This window comes from Gymnoscopelus microlampas (assembly GCF_963454915.1).
Source record: "Gymnoscopelus microlampas genome assembly, chromosome: 10".
In the NCBI taxonomy this organism is placed as follows: domain Eukaryota; kingdom Metazoa; phylum Chordata; class Actinopteri; order Myctophiformes; family Myctophidae; genus Gymnoscopelus; species Gymnoscopelus microlampas.
The window spans coordinates 38361044-38377458 of record NC_139947.1 but is presented as its reverse complement, the minus strand read 5'-3'; the positions used below and the strand labels follow the sequence as shown (position 1 = coordinate 38377458).

The following is a 16415-nucleotide window of genomic DNA, read 5'->3' as shown; positions in this document are numbered from 1 at the left end:
GCTGGCTGCCTTTTAAATTTCTATGCATTTAAACATCAACTAAATGCCAATAAAGTGTATGTAGTTTTCTTATCATTTCATATCCCAGCTCACACAAGAAAGAAGAAGAAAAAGTGACATGCTCACATAGCAGTAGGCAAACTTCCACAGGTAAAATCCACATGTAAAGGCAATGAATAGAAGTCTGTTCCACAGTTTTGCAACAAAAAAACAAACAAACAAAACAAACAAACACCAAAACACAACAAAATCCTCCCTGCACTTAAAGTACAACTTTGCCCATCTTCATATAATTGGTCCTCACTAATGCTCATAATAAAATCATAAACTTTTAGTCTCCGCCAGGCCGAAGGCGTGGCAGAGAGTTTTGCATCCTGTCCATCCGTTTGTGTGTGCGTGCGTGTGTCTGTCTGCGAGCAGCTAATCTCCGGCACCGTTGACTTGGTCGCAGCGAAACTGTGCACACACTCTCTCTGGATGCCAGAGCAGAACCTCTGCCCCAAAGTTTTCACATAGGCTTGTTATAGCGCCACCAGGAGGCACATTTTTTGACAGTACTCTTACAGATTTTGTCCAAACATCACGCATATCGGTACACAGTAGGCCTATCTCATCTCTGTAGTCATTAAATGAAACAGGTCTTTCAGATTTTTCATATTCCATCCTGATTCCAGCCTCATGGTGGCGCTATAGCAGGCCGATTCGCATTTTTACCTATAAATGCATCAATCTGCATTAAACTTTGTATTCGCACTCCCTAACAGACCCCTTACAGACCTGGCGGAGACCTGTACTCCGAGGAGCACTTTTTCTAGTTTTTTACTCAGTCTGTGTCTCATAGGGCTGTGGACGCTTCAGAAACCCGCCTAACAGTGACATCATCGTTAGGCGGAGTTTTTTTTCAATTCAAATTTCAAATTTTGTATTAAGATTTTTAACAAAGCGAAAACAATGGCTTTCATTATAGCATGCTAACTTTCCAGGAATAGAAAGTCTGCAGTTTCTATTAGCTTGGATTCCCCATGATGATGTCACTGGTCACTGGATGGTAGGCGGGTTTCTGAACTGTCCACAGCCCTCCTATCCTCTGAGAGACACAGACCGAGTAGACAAAAATTGTACCATATATGATGAGCATTAGTGAGGACTAGTTATATTATGAAGATAGGTTGAAAATGGGTGAAGTCGTCCTTTAATACTGATTGAAATTTCCACCAGATCCAAAGGCGGGCTCTGTTCGCTACTTGACGAGGCTGTTTGACGAATCTGCATTACACTCCCGCCTTCAATCCTATCTAATTGGCTGATGTTTGCAGCGAGTTGCATGTGTATCGGTGGAAGAGCCTGTCAATCAACATCACAGCTGAAGCCGCATCACGCCCCCAGAGAGGAGCAGCCCCGCCCACTGACAGAGCGCCAGCGGCTACCCTCTCTGTACGTGTGGAGCCACAGCCACTGTAGTGCCTGGAGAGGCAGAAAGCGGAATTCCTAACCCATTCGTTCTATCCCCGTGCCGTTATTATTCATTAACCAGTTACAATCGCCCCTTTCTTGTTCACCCGGGTTTCATTTAACGGGTTTATTTCGGTTGTTTTGCAAGGCTCCAGAGCAAAACACCGGGCTCGGGATCTGTCACCCGGCTTCAGCTGAGTAGTGTGTGTGTGTGTGTGTGTGTGTGTGTGTGTGTGTATGTGTGTCGTCGTGCGGAGGCAGCTGCTAACAAGTAGTTAGCAAGTCAGCTAGCTAGTTAAGTTAGCTAGCTTAGCTAGCTCCAGCTTGCCGTTAACAAGTCCCACCCTCTGCTCTCCAGTGTGTGGAGGGACGTCGCCCGGTTGAGAAGCTGCAGCGGACTGACAACTCCACTTACTTGCTTTTATCCCCCCAGTTTTGCCAGTATCGGTGTTGTAGAGCTGGCTGGCTAGCTTATAAACTGAAGTAGTAGTAAACGTTAGCTGGGTTAACGCTAACGGTTACAGCATTTTCATTGAAAAAAGGGTAACGGTCGCTACACTGGCAAGGAGACGGTCTAAAAGGAAGAGGCGAAATAAAAGAGAACAGGGAAGAAGCCGAGAATAAGGAGGGGACTGGCTGCTTTAGCCGGGGAGCTCCATTTACACGTAAGTGTGCCACAGTTGAGTCAATCAGTTACTTTTGCCCAAACGGCTTACTGTAATGCTCTGCCTGCATCATAGCAACGTTTATCCAGCAAGCTACTTACCGTGGCTTATAGCTCCCACGGTCAGTCCGCCATACTACTGCTAACGGTAATGTAGAGCCTCTCCTGAGGACCTGAAGGCGTTTGACTAGCAGCAAGACAGCTAAAGACTGGTTCCACCACGCTTCTTTTATAGTCATTTCTTAATCAACTACATTGGTTATGTACATGGGCCAAATGGTCAATGTATCTATCTTTGGATTGATTAGCACATTAAGCTAATTAGAAGAAGCCATATGAGCTAGCTAATCCTGCAGACTGCTGTTAACAGTATAGCCACTTTACAGGCTACTAATGACATAGCCTGCTGCAACTTGACAGCTACCAACGACACCTAGCGTTACTCAAAAACCAGCAGAACCACTCTGGGTTATCTTTCTCCACATTGCCAACATTAGGCCTGTATCTTTATACACAGACAGGCGGGTTACAGATGTGGCAACTGTGTTCCAGGGCTCAACACTAGATAAATTGTCCTGTCGCCAGTGACAGCGTTCTGATCAATGGCAACCCTAGAATCTATTCAACCGTCAACGTGATATGGTCTGTGTTGCGGACCACCTCCTGTCTAGCAGCCTAGTACTGCTGTCATCATCAGTCAGACAGACACTATAACACATACACTCACACACACATGGACAACATGTACCAACAAAGCTAGCAAGTCACAGTGCTCTGGCCAAATCTGCTATTAGTCCATCCATTAAAATAAATCAAAACTCAATCCTACAAACACAGTGGTAACCAGAAGATTGGACACCTGAGAAGTGTGCCCCCCCCACCCCCGGAAGACTGGCCACTATTTGGGTTGAGGACTGGGCCCCTGAGATAGATTTTTAGGGGGAAGTCTGGGCACTACTCTTCTTGAGTAACAACTTGTAAGACTCAGTGGTGGCTGAAGGTTAAGATAGTTTTGACAATGTAAAGCGGCTAAATTAATGGATGGACATTTTTTAACAAACGTATGATCAACCATTTACAGGCAGAAATCATGTTGCATAAACGACAACATTGGCAGTTTGTATGAATTCATATTTTGCTGGGGGAAAAAAATCATAACGTCCTAGATCGGCCACAGTGTTGGAAGTAGTACTCAGGTTTTGTACCATTGTAGCAATATCACAATGTACTGAATGTAGCGACACCATTTTTATAAGTAAAAGACATGTATTCAAAACTTTACTTGAGTAAAAGTACAAAATTATTATCAACATGAACTTAAAGGTAGGGTTCGTGATATTTTTTGGTTAAAACTTTTTTTTTTGTTAAATTCTCATAGCAATCATTGGTGTTGAGTGTTTGTTCAGTAACAGGGGTCTCCCTGTCTCTCCAGCTCTCTAATAAACAGAAAATAACATTTCAGCTGGCCACATTTCAGCCAATCAGGAGTCAGGAATGTTCCAGTTCCAATTTGGTCTGCTCATTTCTTTGTGTCATCACTTCCATTTGATTATCCTGTATCCTGTGTGCGTTCTCTCTCCTCATTGGATAAAATTGGTATCCCGGCCTGAAAATATATTTTCTGTTTATTAAAGAGCTGGAGAGACAGGGAGACCCCTGATACTGAACAAAGTAAACACTATAGGAATAAGTATTATCAGAATATAGAGCTATTTAACACTTATTTTGACAAAGTGAAATCACTTGATCTACAGTACAAGCTCACAATGTGCCACACCACGGTGCGTTGTGAGCTTGTTTATTAGAATAATCAACGTTGACAGGCAGACAGCTAGACACCCAGACCACACCCACAGCAAGAATGGTGGTCATTGATGTTGTGGTCTGGAACACAGAATGCGAACAAAAAATAAATAAATGTTTAAAACTTAACATACAAAGTATTCCCGGTGCCCACTCTGTTTTGGTGCCCAGACTTCTTAGGTGCCCATACCTTTTGGTGCCCAGTATTCCCAGTGCCAACTCTGTTTTGGTGCACGGACATACAAAGTACCCACTCTGTTCCGACTTTGTGTTGGTGCCCAGATTTACCAGGTGCCCACTCTACTGAGGTGGCCAGATTTACCAAGTGCCCATAATGTTTTGTTGCCCACCCTTCATGTATTCAACACAGTAATGTCCCATCCAATACTCAAATAATTGATTTACTTCCAAACCCCCCCCCCCCCCCCCTCTTCTGTAGACAGCAATCGCCGCAATCAAGTCTCACACAAACACAGCGAGCCAGCCATGAGTATCGAGATACCTGTGGGCTTGACAGAGCTGCTGCAGGGCTACACCGTGGAGGTGCTCCGGCAACGGCCGTCAGACCTGGTTGATTTCGCCGTACAGTACTTCACCCGCTTGCGGGACACCAGAAGCCAGGATGGAGCGGGTGCCGTTAAAGGCAAAGTGATGTTTGATGGGGAGCCGATGCAGACAGAGTCCAATGGAGAAGACGATGATGACGACGACTCTGACTTTGAACGTAAGACGACATTGTGATGTGGCAAATGTGGTGGTCTGCTGTTGGAGTGTGGGCACAAAAGTGTGTGAGAGATGTAGAGTGACAGCCGGTGTAGAGTACACTGTAAACTCCTGAGTGTTCATTTCACTCTTAGTTGCAAGTGGATGAATTAACACTGAGGATTCTACTGTGTTTGCGTAATAGTGTGTGTGTGTGTGTGTGTGTGTGTGTGTGTGTGTGAGTGAGTGAGTAAATGAGGAAGAGAGAATTGTGAAAGTGACTTGAGTGAAGCCTTGACAGGGGCCTTTGTTCTTTATTCTGAAGACGGTTGGGGAGTGAGAGAGATTCTTCAATGGCTTGATGCGTGGCATCGTCTTTACACTTGAGTACAGTACCCTGCCCCCACCACTCATCTCTCATGTGCTCTTTGGGGAAATAAAAACCTGTTGAGCCATGAATGAGAAAGAAACCATGGTAGTACATGTGCGTGTATGTACTGTATGGCATTGAAGTATTTGCACTAACAATAGAGACGTCTTGCAGACCCCGGCCTTCATATCTCTTATGCAATGGGTGCTCAGGTGGCACAGGGCTACAGTTCCTATTCACAAGTGTGGAGAACTGAACCACAATGGAAACAAGCCCTCAGGGCTTTTTGTGTTTTCCTTTTAGCATTATTGTATAACTGTAGCTCTGTACTTTTTGCAAACTGTTAATAAAGTATTCAATCAATCAATCAAACAGTATGGGTTTGAATCCTCTGGTGCCTTTGGCTGGGACCGGGAGTCAGCATAATTGGCCATGTTCACGGGAAGGAAACAGGACAGGGAGGCCAATCTTTGTTGTTGGACCACTGCACCAGTGACTTCTATGTACAGATTAGGCACAAGGCACTCAGGACACCTGTTAGCAGGGGGTGTTGAACTGAAGGAGTAGGGTATTCTCAGGCTATGTTGTTCCGGTGAAGCTCCTTATTGGCAGGTGAGCCAGTGAAAAAGCAGTGATAAGACTACACAGTGTGTCTGGAATTCAGGAATTGGCGACGACTGGGTACGACTAAATTGCTAGAGAAAGGGGGAAAATAATTGACATTTGGCAATAAGGCAATGCCTTGCTTTGCTCAGAGTGTCTGAGAGCAATGTGACCTGGATCAGACCAGTGTGCTGTGGAGCCAGGGGCCGTTACCTTGTGAATGGATGCTCTGTTTTTTGTCAATGAGCAGATCCACTGTGATGTGCTATGGGTCTATCTGGGGCGTATCTTGTTAAGTCCATTGATGCATTTTTCTAACAAGGTAGATGAGAGGGATTCACCAGTGATCAAGGCAATTATTTTTATTTTTGTGTGTGTGTGTTATTAACACTTAATGTTCCTTTTTGATTGCTGACATTCCATTGATTCCATTGATTCCATTGATTCTTCTCCATGTGTACTGATGTGAAGATGTACATCTTGCTCAGTGTGAAAAACCCCATCCGTTCTAAAATGCAGTAGTTACTAGCTATTTCAGTGATTCAGAATGTATGCTTTTGTATGATCTTGCTTTGCGTTTCAGACCCATTTGGCTAGGACAGCGAAGAGAGGAATTTAGAGGGCAGTTTTAACATTCACACAAGTGGACTTTTTGGTTGTTGTCAAACAGCTGTGACCTCAGCTGCAGGGGCTTGTGTATACTGTGTGTGTGTGTGCGCGCGCGCGTGTGTGTTTGTGGGTGTGTGTATGTGTCTGTACTGTGTCAAAGCCATCAGATATGCTTACAGCTCGATTTCACACCCGTTCAAATTCCATCGCGATGACGACATCAAGCTACTCTTTCCGGTACAGAGTGATCAGGGGTCAGATGTTGAGCATGCTCCACACCTCATCAAAGTTAAGCACCCTGGTCTGCATAGAGAGCTGATTCTAAATCCAGGTCTCAGAGGGGAAAATGTTCCCTGCACGGATTGGGTCACACACATGACTTCCATGTTATTGGATTATTCAATCAGGCCCAGTGTACACTGCCCTTGGGGGAGATTCAGTTCCAGATAGTATATGGGAAAAAAAATACTTGTATGGCTACAGAATATCATGTGCTGCTGGCTGCCCTTACCGCAAGCACCGCTAATGCACTCACTGAGTTCCACAGTACCAAGCTGCATATGCAAAAAATATATATGTTATACAGAAAAGTTTGCATAAGGACTACTGTTGCGGCTTGAGATTCTAAGTAGGTGTGGGCTTTGCTTTTTTCAGTTGTATTCGTTGATGATTGTTGCACTGCTGAATTTCTTTCTTCTGCTCCAAAATTGTCCAATTAAAGAGGTCATGTGATCCTTGGGGTCATACAATGACACAGAGGAACCGTGTCACCCCATCCTGCCAGCGAGCCACGAAAAGTCATTAAAAGACATGTGTTTCAATCAGACTGTCCTGACGTACCGCGAGCGGTGTGCAGCGACGTTATCCACCCCTCAAATATTCGCTGTGTCTCTATTTGAGCGAGGGTTTCGCGGCCGTGTTCCCACCCCAAACATTTTTTAGTGGTTGAGATCTGCATGCTGCTTTGCACCCATTCCTGGAATACAGCTATTTTTATTGTCAGAAGATTATTTAAGAGTGAAGGAAATTGGATGTTAAAATGGCATAGTCGACGGACAACACTGCAGCTTCTATAGCACACATTGCTCCTGACGCAATTCATATTTATATTTGAGGTTTGTTCATGGTATAGTGAGACCATTGTTACTTCATATAATAGCCTATTTCAGTGCAGTTCAAACCATAATCAAACAGTACAGTGAGACCCTCGTTACTTATTATTTATATTACAGGATATTTCAAACAGTCAAACTGTATAGATAGTGGTTGTTACTAAAGGAAGGGACTAGGTGTGTGACTGTGTGTACATACGTGCGTGCCACGTTTGTAGCTTTGTGAAGCGGAGATATTCCTTTCCTGTCCTCTCATTAGGTATTCATTTGTTGTTTTGATTGGTTCAGACAATGTCACAATGCCATGGCAGACACTCCATATCGGGACAGTTTCTCGTGCAATATCATCGCCAGATCCCTCGCTCGTTGGCAATCAGGATGAGGTGTTATACTGTCAAGATGAGTGGAATTGGATTCAGACCTTCCTCTGAAAGGTTCATTTGCAGTTTGAGGAGAAAAGTGGCACTTTAAATTCACCACACAAAAGCACACAGTCATTAACAAAATGATTAGGCCTATTAAGGTCATATCTCTAGTGACTCTTCTTTTTAATAATAACCATACTAGTCAGCAATCTGTTAGAGCACTGAAGGTCATTTGTATATGTCGTTCTGGCAACCAAAATTGGGGAAGAATTCACAGTGTTTGTGACAGTTTGTAAGTCAGGGAAATCCCACTGTATGTGTTAATAAACATACTAAGATCTATGACGATGGTCTGAGGCTTAGCTAGCCCCCATGGCCTTTTCCCCAGTCTTCCAGTCAGAGGTTTAAACCTTTCGGTTGAGGGCTCATTAGAAATGTATTGCCTGCCTCTGGAACCCGGGCTGATGAAAGCATATCACTGCTCTTGTCATGCGGGGACCCTACCAGAAGTAGGCCACTGACCCATTTTGTGTTTTGACCTATAGTCTAAGAAAGCAGGCTATAGGGAAATTGGGTTATTTTCTTTTATTAAGAAGTAGATGGACAACACTCTTTTTATTGTTCCTTGTTGAGAGACAGTAGGAAAGCGGAGAACGAAACAGCGCAAGGGATGCTCAGGAGAGAAGGCTGTTTTCTTTAAAGGGAAGTGGGCAGTCCACTCCCACAAGTAATTTGTTTTGCCTCGTCAAAACAGATGGTTGGAATTGAGAGGGAAACGGCATAGGGAATACACAGAAGTTAAGGCAGGCATCTGGTGGGATTGGAACGTAAGCTGCAAAAAAACATACGGTATGGTCCAGAGACTCATACTGTACACCTTCACTGAAAACAACACAGATGGTAGAAAAGCTGGGATGAAAATGGTGGAGGGCCAGAGGTCAGGAGGCTTCTGGTGGGGTATCCTGTGCTGGGAAGGGGCACAAAGGAGTTCAAAGAGGGTGGGTCTATACTACACATTCATTGGGCACAATATAGGGGATGTAACCTAGTTTCCGTAGTAAATGTGTAGGGATAGGAAACTTTGTTAAACAGAGGATTAAGAAAGTATTTATTTCCACAAGGTCAGGGGTAGAGAATGAGATCATGTTTTTGCCCCTGTCTGTGTGTGTTATAATCTAATATTGGAAATAATGTATAAATATTAGTATTGGCTGCTCATTTTGTGACGCTGTGAATCCCAGTGGAAGGGGAAATCCTTCCACCTGGTGTAATAGCTTGACCTGGTAAATCCTCTTCCGTCTTGAAAGGATGACATTACACACTCAGACAGACACACAGACACAGATTCCATCAGGAATCCATATATGGTCATAAAAAGGACACAGATAGACTGACACACACACAGATTTTGTACGTATCTGAACTGAACTCTTTCCTAGGAGGAATCCACCCTCAGTATCAAGTGGTGGGTCCCATGGACACCCAGCAGCGCTTACAGCTGGGTTAACAAGGTTAACCCATGGCACTAACTGTGGCCGTGTTAGTGGCCGAGTTCCTATTGAAGTAAGCAGGTAATGGAATGTCTTTTTCTTTTTTTAAGTAAAGTTTATTCAAAGAGTAGAAACATGCACACATGACATGGTATTCAAGTTACAAAAATAAAGAAACAACTCTTTGGTTTTAGATTTTCTCCCACAACTTCCTTCCACCCCTCCCCATTTCTTTTCTAAAATCTGCCTGAGAGAGATGCAGAGAAGGAAAGGGAGAGACAGAGAGAGAGAGAAGGAAACTGTTTCACTGTGTGACTGGAAGAGAGAGAAGAATGACTTTGAAAGGAATAATATCTCACGTGCACTGCACTCTCAGTAACTCCAACACAGAACAGCACAAAGCTGTCAGCTGTATACATAAAACTAAGTGTTTAGTTTGGATCATGGTGGCATGACGGCATGTCACATCTCAGACAGCACTGGATGGTAAAAATGTTTTGTCTGATTTATCAAGGAACACTTGTGCAATAAGGACTTATAATCAGTCTTCTTAGCATGTATGTTTTGTTTAGCTGTCAGGATTCTATTCAGACTGAGTTCTGCCTCAGGACCAGTATGGAGAGAGCTGGAGAAGTGTACTTGGTATATGTTACAACTGGCTGAGACAACAGGTTTCTGTGTGGATGGGTGCTGCTGCGTACATGCTTAATCTGTTTAAACAAGGCATATTTTTCCACTCAACACACAACAAATAAATATTCAATTAAACGTATTAAATATGATATGAGTCACATTGCTTTTGGCATGCAAACAAACATGAAAACTCATTGTTAACTTATTAACAGTTGCTTCATACATTAATGGCCACAATACACAAGCAACAATATGAGGCTGTTTAAATGGGGAATTTATAAACAAAGGGTTTAGATTTTAAAGCACGTTTTAATTACTTGGCTGTAATAAAATGTGATCCACATAGATCTGATCTGGTTTCCCAATATTCAAACCATTATTGGTGTTTCATTATTAAAGTTTATCAGCAGCCTTAGTAAGTACCTCACAAGAGCTCTTAAAGCACAGAGAGTACTCACATAATCTCATAATGGCACAATAGAACATCTAAACAGTGAAGTTTGTAGTACAACAGAATTAACCATGTGTTGGTTAAAGAACTCTTATCTTTATTGAGAAACCAGTTTGGTTGCCATTGCCAGCCACCATGGGTGATGTGAGAGAAATCCAATGGTACACTGTGTGTGTGTGTGTGTGTGTGTGTGTGTGTGTGTGTGTGTGTGTGTGTGCGGCGATGTGCGCGCATGCGTGTGCACGCTCGCAAGTGCATGTAGAGCGCCACTGTTTGTTTGCTTGTTGTTTCTGTTTGAACCCAGGGTTAATGTTGCCAGAGGCATGATCATAGACAATACATAATGAAGTTCCGACTCTCATTCTCTCCCTCTGTCTTTGGCTTTCCAACCCTTTATCCATCATCTCTTTTAATCTCCTCCCTTCTTCTCTTTCCTTCTCACTCCCCCTTTCTCCCTTGTTGACCCTATCTTTCAGAGTCTTACACACACACACACACACACACACACACACACACACACACACACACACACACACACACACACACACACACACACACACACACACACACACACACACACACACACACACACACACAATCTCCTCTTTTTCTCTCTGACTCTCTCTTTCTGTCTTCATTTAATTACATTCAAATCTTTATTGGCCCACAAGGGAAATTTTGTTTGTGCAGACAGGGTCCAATAATGGAAAACACATACTGTATACTGTGCCATACAGTCAAGCAGACATCAAATGATACAGCTAGTCAGTAGCACAATGTAGAAAGTATTAGCCTATACTTTTTAGATTTGCAACTTGCTATGATAACTTTGGAATTGTTGGGGTTATGTTGTGGAAGAGTGTACTGCTGCTAAGCCGATACTGATGATAAGGTTGGAATCATCCTATTCAGTCAGATTTGCTAGTGAATTTGACCTTTTCCCTCTGCAGTACAATGGTTGTGAGCTAGCCAGGGTTATTTTGGGATAGGGCAGAGCTTCACTGTTCATTACACAGGTTAACTGCCTCTTGTCAGTCTTTTCTACTACAGTACTTCCCTTGTCTTGAACAGGTGAGCTTATTGTGTGAAGTAATGTTCAAGGGGAGTTTAAATTAGACACATTTCACTCACTACCTCTGGCTTCAAGTGAGAGAGTTATGCTGCGTTCACACGGGCAGATTCAAAGATACAGGCTACCATTCATTTTCAATGGAAGCCAGCGACATGAAGATACAAAGCAACATCCAACGTTTGTAGCTGCTACAAAAGATACAAAGCTACAAAGCTACACATTGAAGTTGAGCTGGGTTCAACTTCCAGATACAAAGATTTTGTTCAGTAACAGGGGTCTCCCCGTCTCTCCAGCTCTTTAATAATCAGAAAATACTTTTTCAGGTGGGTTGTCAAGCCTGATGCCTGCTGGTGACGCGAGGTTACCCGTCCCCAGTGAAGGAAGCTTAGAGTTCTGCTCTGAAAGCCATATTGGCTCATGTAGCTGGTCGTGGCAGCTGTTGCTGCTGCTGATGTTGTTGCTGTTGATCTGCCTGTGGGCGGAACACAACTTTGGATGCTGCTGCTGTTGTTAACACTTGTTTTATAAGCACAATATCCAGAGAGTTACACTCACACATCCGTTTTCCATAAAGAAAAGGGAGATGACGTGATAGAACCAGCGAATAATCCTTACCACCGTTACCTCCACTATAACACTGCTGGTGTGTTAACAGGGAGGAACCAAACATAGAATTCATTCAATAATCACTGTATATTGTTACACTGTATGTTGTTACACAAGATTGGATTCAGATTCGATTTGTATTTAAATCTGATTTTATGAGAGAATTGACAGCCCTAATACTGCAGTCAACTGCCACTACAGTGAGAGTGGTAATGTCATACTGTTGTCTGTTTGGACATATTCTATTTTATTACAAACTAATTTGATGATTGTAATGTTTGTGTCCATTTCCTGTCAATTCTGTTTGATAAATTGACATTTAGTTGCTGATTTGGCTGCATGATATACAAACACACAGAGTTGACCATCTCATCTCATTACGTGTGTGTGTGTGTGTGTGTGTGTGTGTGTGTGTGTGTGTGTGTGTGTGTGTGTGTGTGTGTGTGTGTGTGTGTGTGTGTGTGTGTGTGTGTGTGTGTGTGTGTGTGAGACACAAACCATCAAAGTGTGTCCTTTTGGATGTGTGTGTGTATGCTGTTTTACATGTATGTGTATGAGTGTCAGAGAGTGAGTGGGGCAAATGCCTGCGTGAGGCATGTGCATTCGTGCATGTCTTTGTACGTAAGCATGTGTATGTGTTGGTTTGTGTGGCTGGTCCCTGTGCAGTGTTGTGTAACAGGTGACCTGATTAGCGGGCTGCTGTGTGTCTGTGTGTGTGGTGTGTCTGTCCACTGTGCATTTAGCCTGCAGGAAAATCTAATATGGCCTCCCTACAGAGCACTGCCATGGCGTGCTGACTGACTGACAGGATTAAGTGGAAAAGTCCTGGGCCGGATAATACTACTCTGTCTGTCTCTCTGTTTTACTACCTGTCTATCTGTCAGCTTCTCTGTAGGCCTAGCTCTTTATTCAACACAGTCTCAACATAAAACATACAATGGATGCTTAATGATGACTTAAAATAACGTTAAGAACTTAAATATATCTGTACCCAAATGTAATATAAAGTAGCAACTAAAATAGCTGATTAATAACAAGGCAGGCGTTCCAACAGAAGTGAGCTTGAGCCCCTGAGCCGCGCCCGAACTGATAGGCGATTAAGATAGGGTGGGAATCAGTAATAATCTTCCATCTTGCATAGTGCAACTGTTAAGGACTTACATGAAGTGCATATTACAAAGACATACTCATTGTACATAAAGATGTTTGTCCTCAATCTTTACCTTCGTACTATGTGTCTCTTCCTCTCTTTGGCTGTTGGTTAGGGTATTTGTTTGTCTATCCACCATGTGTGTGTGTGTCTGTTAGTTTAAGGAAATTGGCAGTGTAATAATACTCCTCCACATTGACCAGAGGCCAAGGTATAGGGAGGGACGCAAGCATATTACTCAAGCCCTTAGTGGTGCAAGGGCTGACCAGATCTGATCTGTAAGATCAGGACCAGAGCCCATTCAAGGGATATTTATTGATCAGTATTGATCAGTATCAGCTATATTAAGAGTGACGGCAGTATCTTATTCTGTATGCAAAATGAGGAAGTAAAAACACAAGACTACGATGTCTTTAAATGTTTAAATCACAGACATGTAGTGTATCTCCCTTGGCAAGGAGTTATTCCCTGTAACTGAGTGGTAGATTTTTGCTTCCCTGTGTGGAAGACCTGGGTTTGAATGCAGTTTGGTTACATTGTTGTGAGCCAGGTCGGGCTTCCTGGTGTGGGGAGGTCAAAGGGGGTTGAGTGTAGCAGAGTAGCCCTGAAGACCAGAAGTCTTATATCTGCCTCGGCCAAGGGGGGATTGGACCTGAGTTCAAGACCTGGGTCCAGGTGGTTAGGTTACGAAAATCACACATGAAGAACATAGAAGGTAAGAAAAGAGCAATGAAAATTTAGAAAGAAAAGACATAAAACAAACAACATTTAAGTGCATGCACAGAAGACCACATGATAAACGGAGAGCTGGAAGGGGAGAGGAGAAAGGAACAGTTAACTGGACAAATAAATCAAAAGCTAGTTGAAAGGCTTGCACACACACACACACACACACACACACACACACACACACACACACACACACACACACACACACACACACACACACACTCACACTCACACTCACACTCACACACACAGTTGTTGAGTTGATGTCGGGCTTGTGTGTGTGTGAGAACCTACATGCACCCACTGATAAGCATCATTTGAACCTTGTCACTTCCTCATTCCCAGTCCCCAATCTGTCTCCAGTGGCACAGGAGGGAGAAAAATGAGGAAAATGTGTGTGTGTGGGGGGCGGGGGGAAGGAGTAGGGGTAATCAGGAAGTTCACACACCCCCTCTCTTTCTCTCTCTCTCTCTCTCTTGCTTTCTCTCTCAAATATCAGTGAAGTCACGGTACTCTTCTGCGACATTTGTCATTACAACAGCCATATGCCAGTTTTCTGTAAAACATTCAAACTTGAGTGCCTTTCTGTCTGTATTTCAGTGCACCTCAGCAGTGAGACTATTCCACTTGTTGTTACACCCTGCTCGGTCCAGCGGTTGACGCTACGTTTGCCCGACTGCCTGTGGCAAGTAAATAAAACGTTCAGGCAAGTTTAGTTTGCTTTCAGGTTGCCCCGCGTTTGACTTGGGATTCTGGTGAAGCAACCATCTTCAGTTTGCTATAAATACAAAACGAGATATCTGTCTATAAACACTTGAACCTGGCCAGAGTGTTTTTTCTCTCTCTCTCTCTCTGTCTGTCTGTCTGTCTGTCTGTCTGTCTGTCTGTCTGTCTCTCTGTCTCTCTCTCTCTCTCTGTGTGTCTGTGAGAGAGAGAGAGATCCGGAGAAAACAGCTAATCTACAAGCTCACAAAGTGTTGAAGACATCAGCAGACAACTGCAGGGGTTCCCCTAGACCATTTTGGTCTCGGCACAGTGCAGAGACGAATTGTCCAATTCAACCGTAATAAAAATAGAACATGTAGTAGAACATGGCTTGTACCACTAGTACCTCTGAGGCCATAGTGTCAACCCCTGTCTGTCCATAGACTGCATCGTGGATTAGATGTATATTACATGCAGTCTTCTCTATGCTGTGTGTAAGCCCCTGGCCCTAATAGTTTATGGTCTTCTACATTATATTTGTCATTATTTATTAATCCCATGAAACTGTTGCGTTTGTGCTCGTATCACATAAACACAAGAGCTGGAGTGTGGTCAACCTTTTTTTTCTATGCAACGCGCATGACAATGATTTGACACAGTTGAAGCAGGCGTAGATCGCCTGGCATTTCTTTGCAAGCGGCTGTCTGTCTGTAATGACTATTCACTTGAGAAGAATACAGGCGTTGTGTTGCTCCCTGTCTGAAAATCTGTGTTGTACCTGCACATATTTATGTTGGCATGCTTACCCATTAAGACCAAATCTTTGCTTCTGGGTTCCCTGGAACAAAATCTTTTGAGATGGGGGTCCACGGCCAAATACATATCATTTTGGGGGTCCATGACATGAAAAAGTTTGAGAACCAAACCAATACATTTAAATCTATGTATTCATACTGCGTATTGTTTCTGTGTAGTAGCCTGTATAGTAAGAATAGTGAGTGTGGTCTTGTCAAAGATTAGCCTACTTCATGGCATTGTTGCTCTATTTTGCTTCAAACCCTTACATCACCACACAGACTATGTTTTAACTACAGTGGGGCATTTTCTAACTGAATTATTAGAACATGACTCATATGCCAATATCACATTAATTGCATGATTTAAACCCCTCAATAAACAATTTGTACGTGATTAATTATGCAGTCTCTCACATAAATGAATGAGTTGCCAATGCAGTAGGGTAATACACACACACACACACACACACACACACACACACACACACACACACACACACACACACACACACACACACACACACACACACACACACAATTGGCATAGTAGCTGTGCTTAATTTGTAGAGAAGATTGTACATATCCACTTTGGACTCGCATGAACAACACTGGCTTGGATGGTTTTCTGTGAGTGTGTGAGTGAGAGAGTCCTGAAAGGAATGAGGGGTGAGTGAAAGAGAGAATGGTAGTGAAGAGAGGCAGGTGGGAGTGATGGAGAGAGCGAGGTCTGCCTCTTATCACTCAAGTGAGTGAGAGAGAGAGAAAGAAAAAAGTGGGAGTTGAAGGGAGAGAGGGAGAACATCCTGTTTTGTAGTCGGTTCCTCCTCTCTGTCTCTCTCTCTCTCTGTCTCTCTCAAGATATAGAAGGGGAGGGAGGGTTGGCCGGAGGGAGATTGCGGGGAGGAGGGAGGTTGAGGATGGAGAGAGAAGTGGAAAGTGAAAAACAGGTAGCGGTGAACAGAGAGAGGGAGACTGATATGGAGGAAGAGGAAAGAGTTAGGGAATGAAGAGCAGATGAAGCTCTTCATTCATGAATGAGTGTATAAGTAGCTGGCAGACCGCAACAGTGGGACAGACAGACGGGATAGAGGGAGACCTCGGG

At 43.5% G+C, this 16415-nt stretch overlaps 1 protein-coding gene across 3 annotated transcripts in view; it reads left to right on the top strand.

Annotated features, from left to right (window-relative positions):
* Positions 1 to 1451: 1451 nt before the first annotated feature.
* Positions 1452 to 16415, top strand: part of prkar2aa (protein kinase, cAMP-dependent, regulatory, type II, alpha A) — a 58216-nt gene continuing 43252 nt past the window's right edge. The window contains exons 1-3 of one of the 3 annotated variants that reach the window (XM_084069786.1): positions 1452 to 1677; positions 1710 to 2117; positions 4359 to 4643. In XM_084069786.1, coding sequence (XP_083925912.1) covers positions 4406 to 4643 — 238 coding nt within the window. In that variant the 5' untranslated portion in view covers positions 1452 to 1677; positions 1710 to 2117; positions 4359 to 4405. Of the gene's footprint in view, positions 2118 to 4358; positions 4644 to 16415 lie in introns of all 3 variants that reach the window. The other 2 variants (XM_084069787.1, XM_084069785.1) reach the window with 2 other exon arrangements.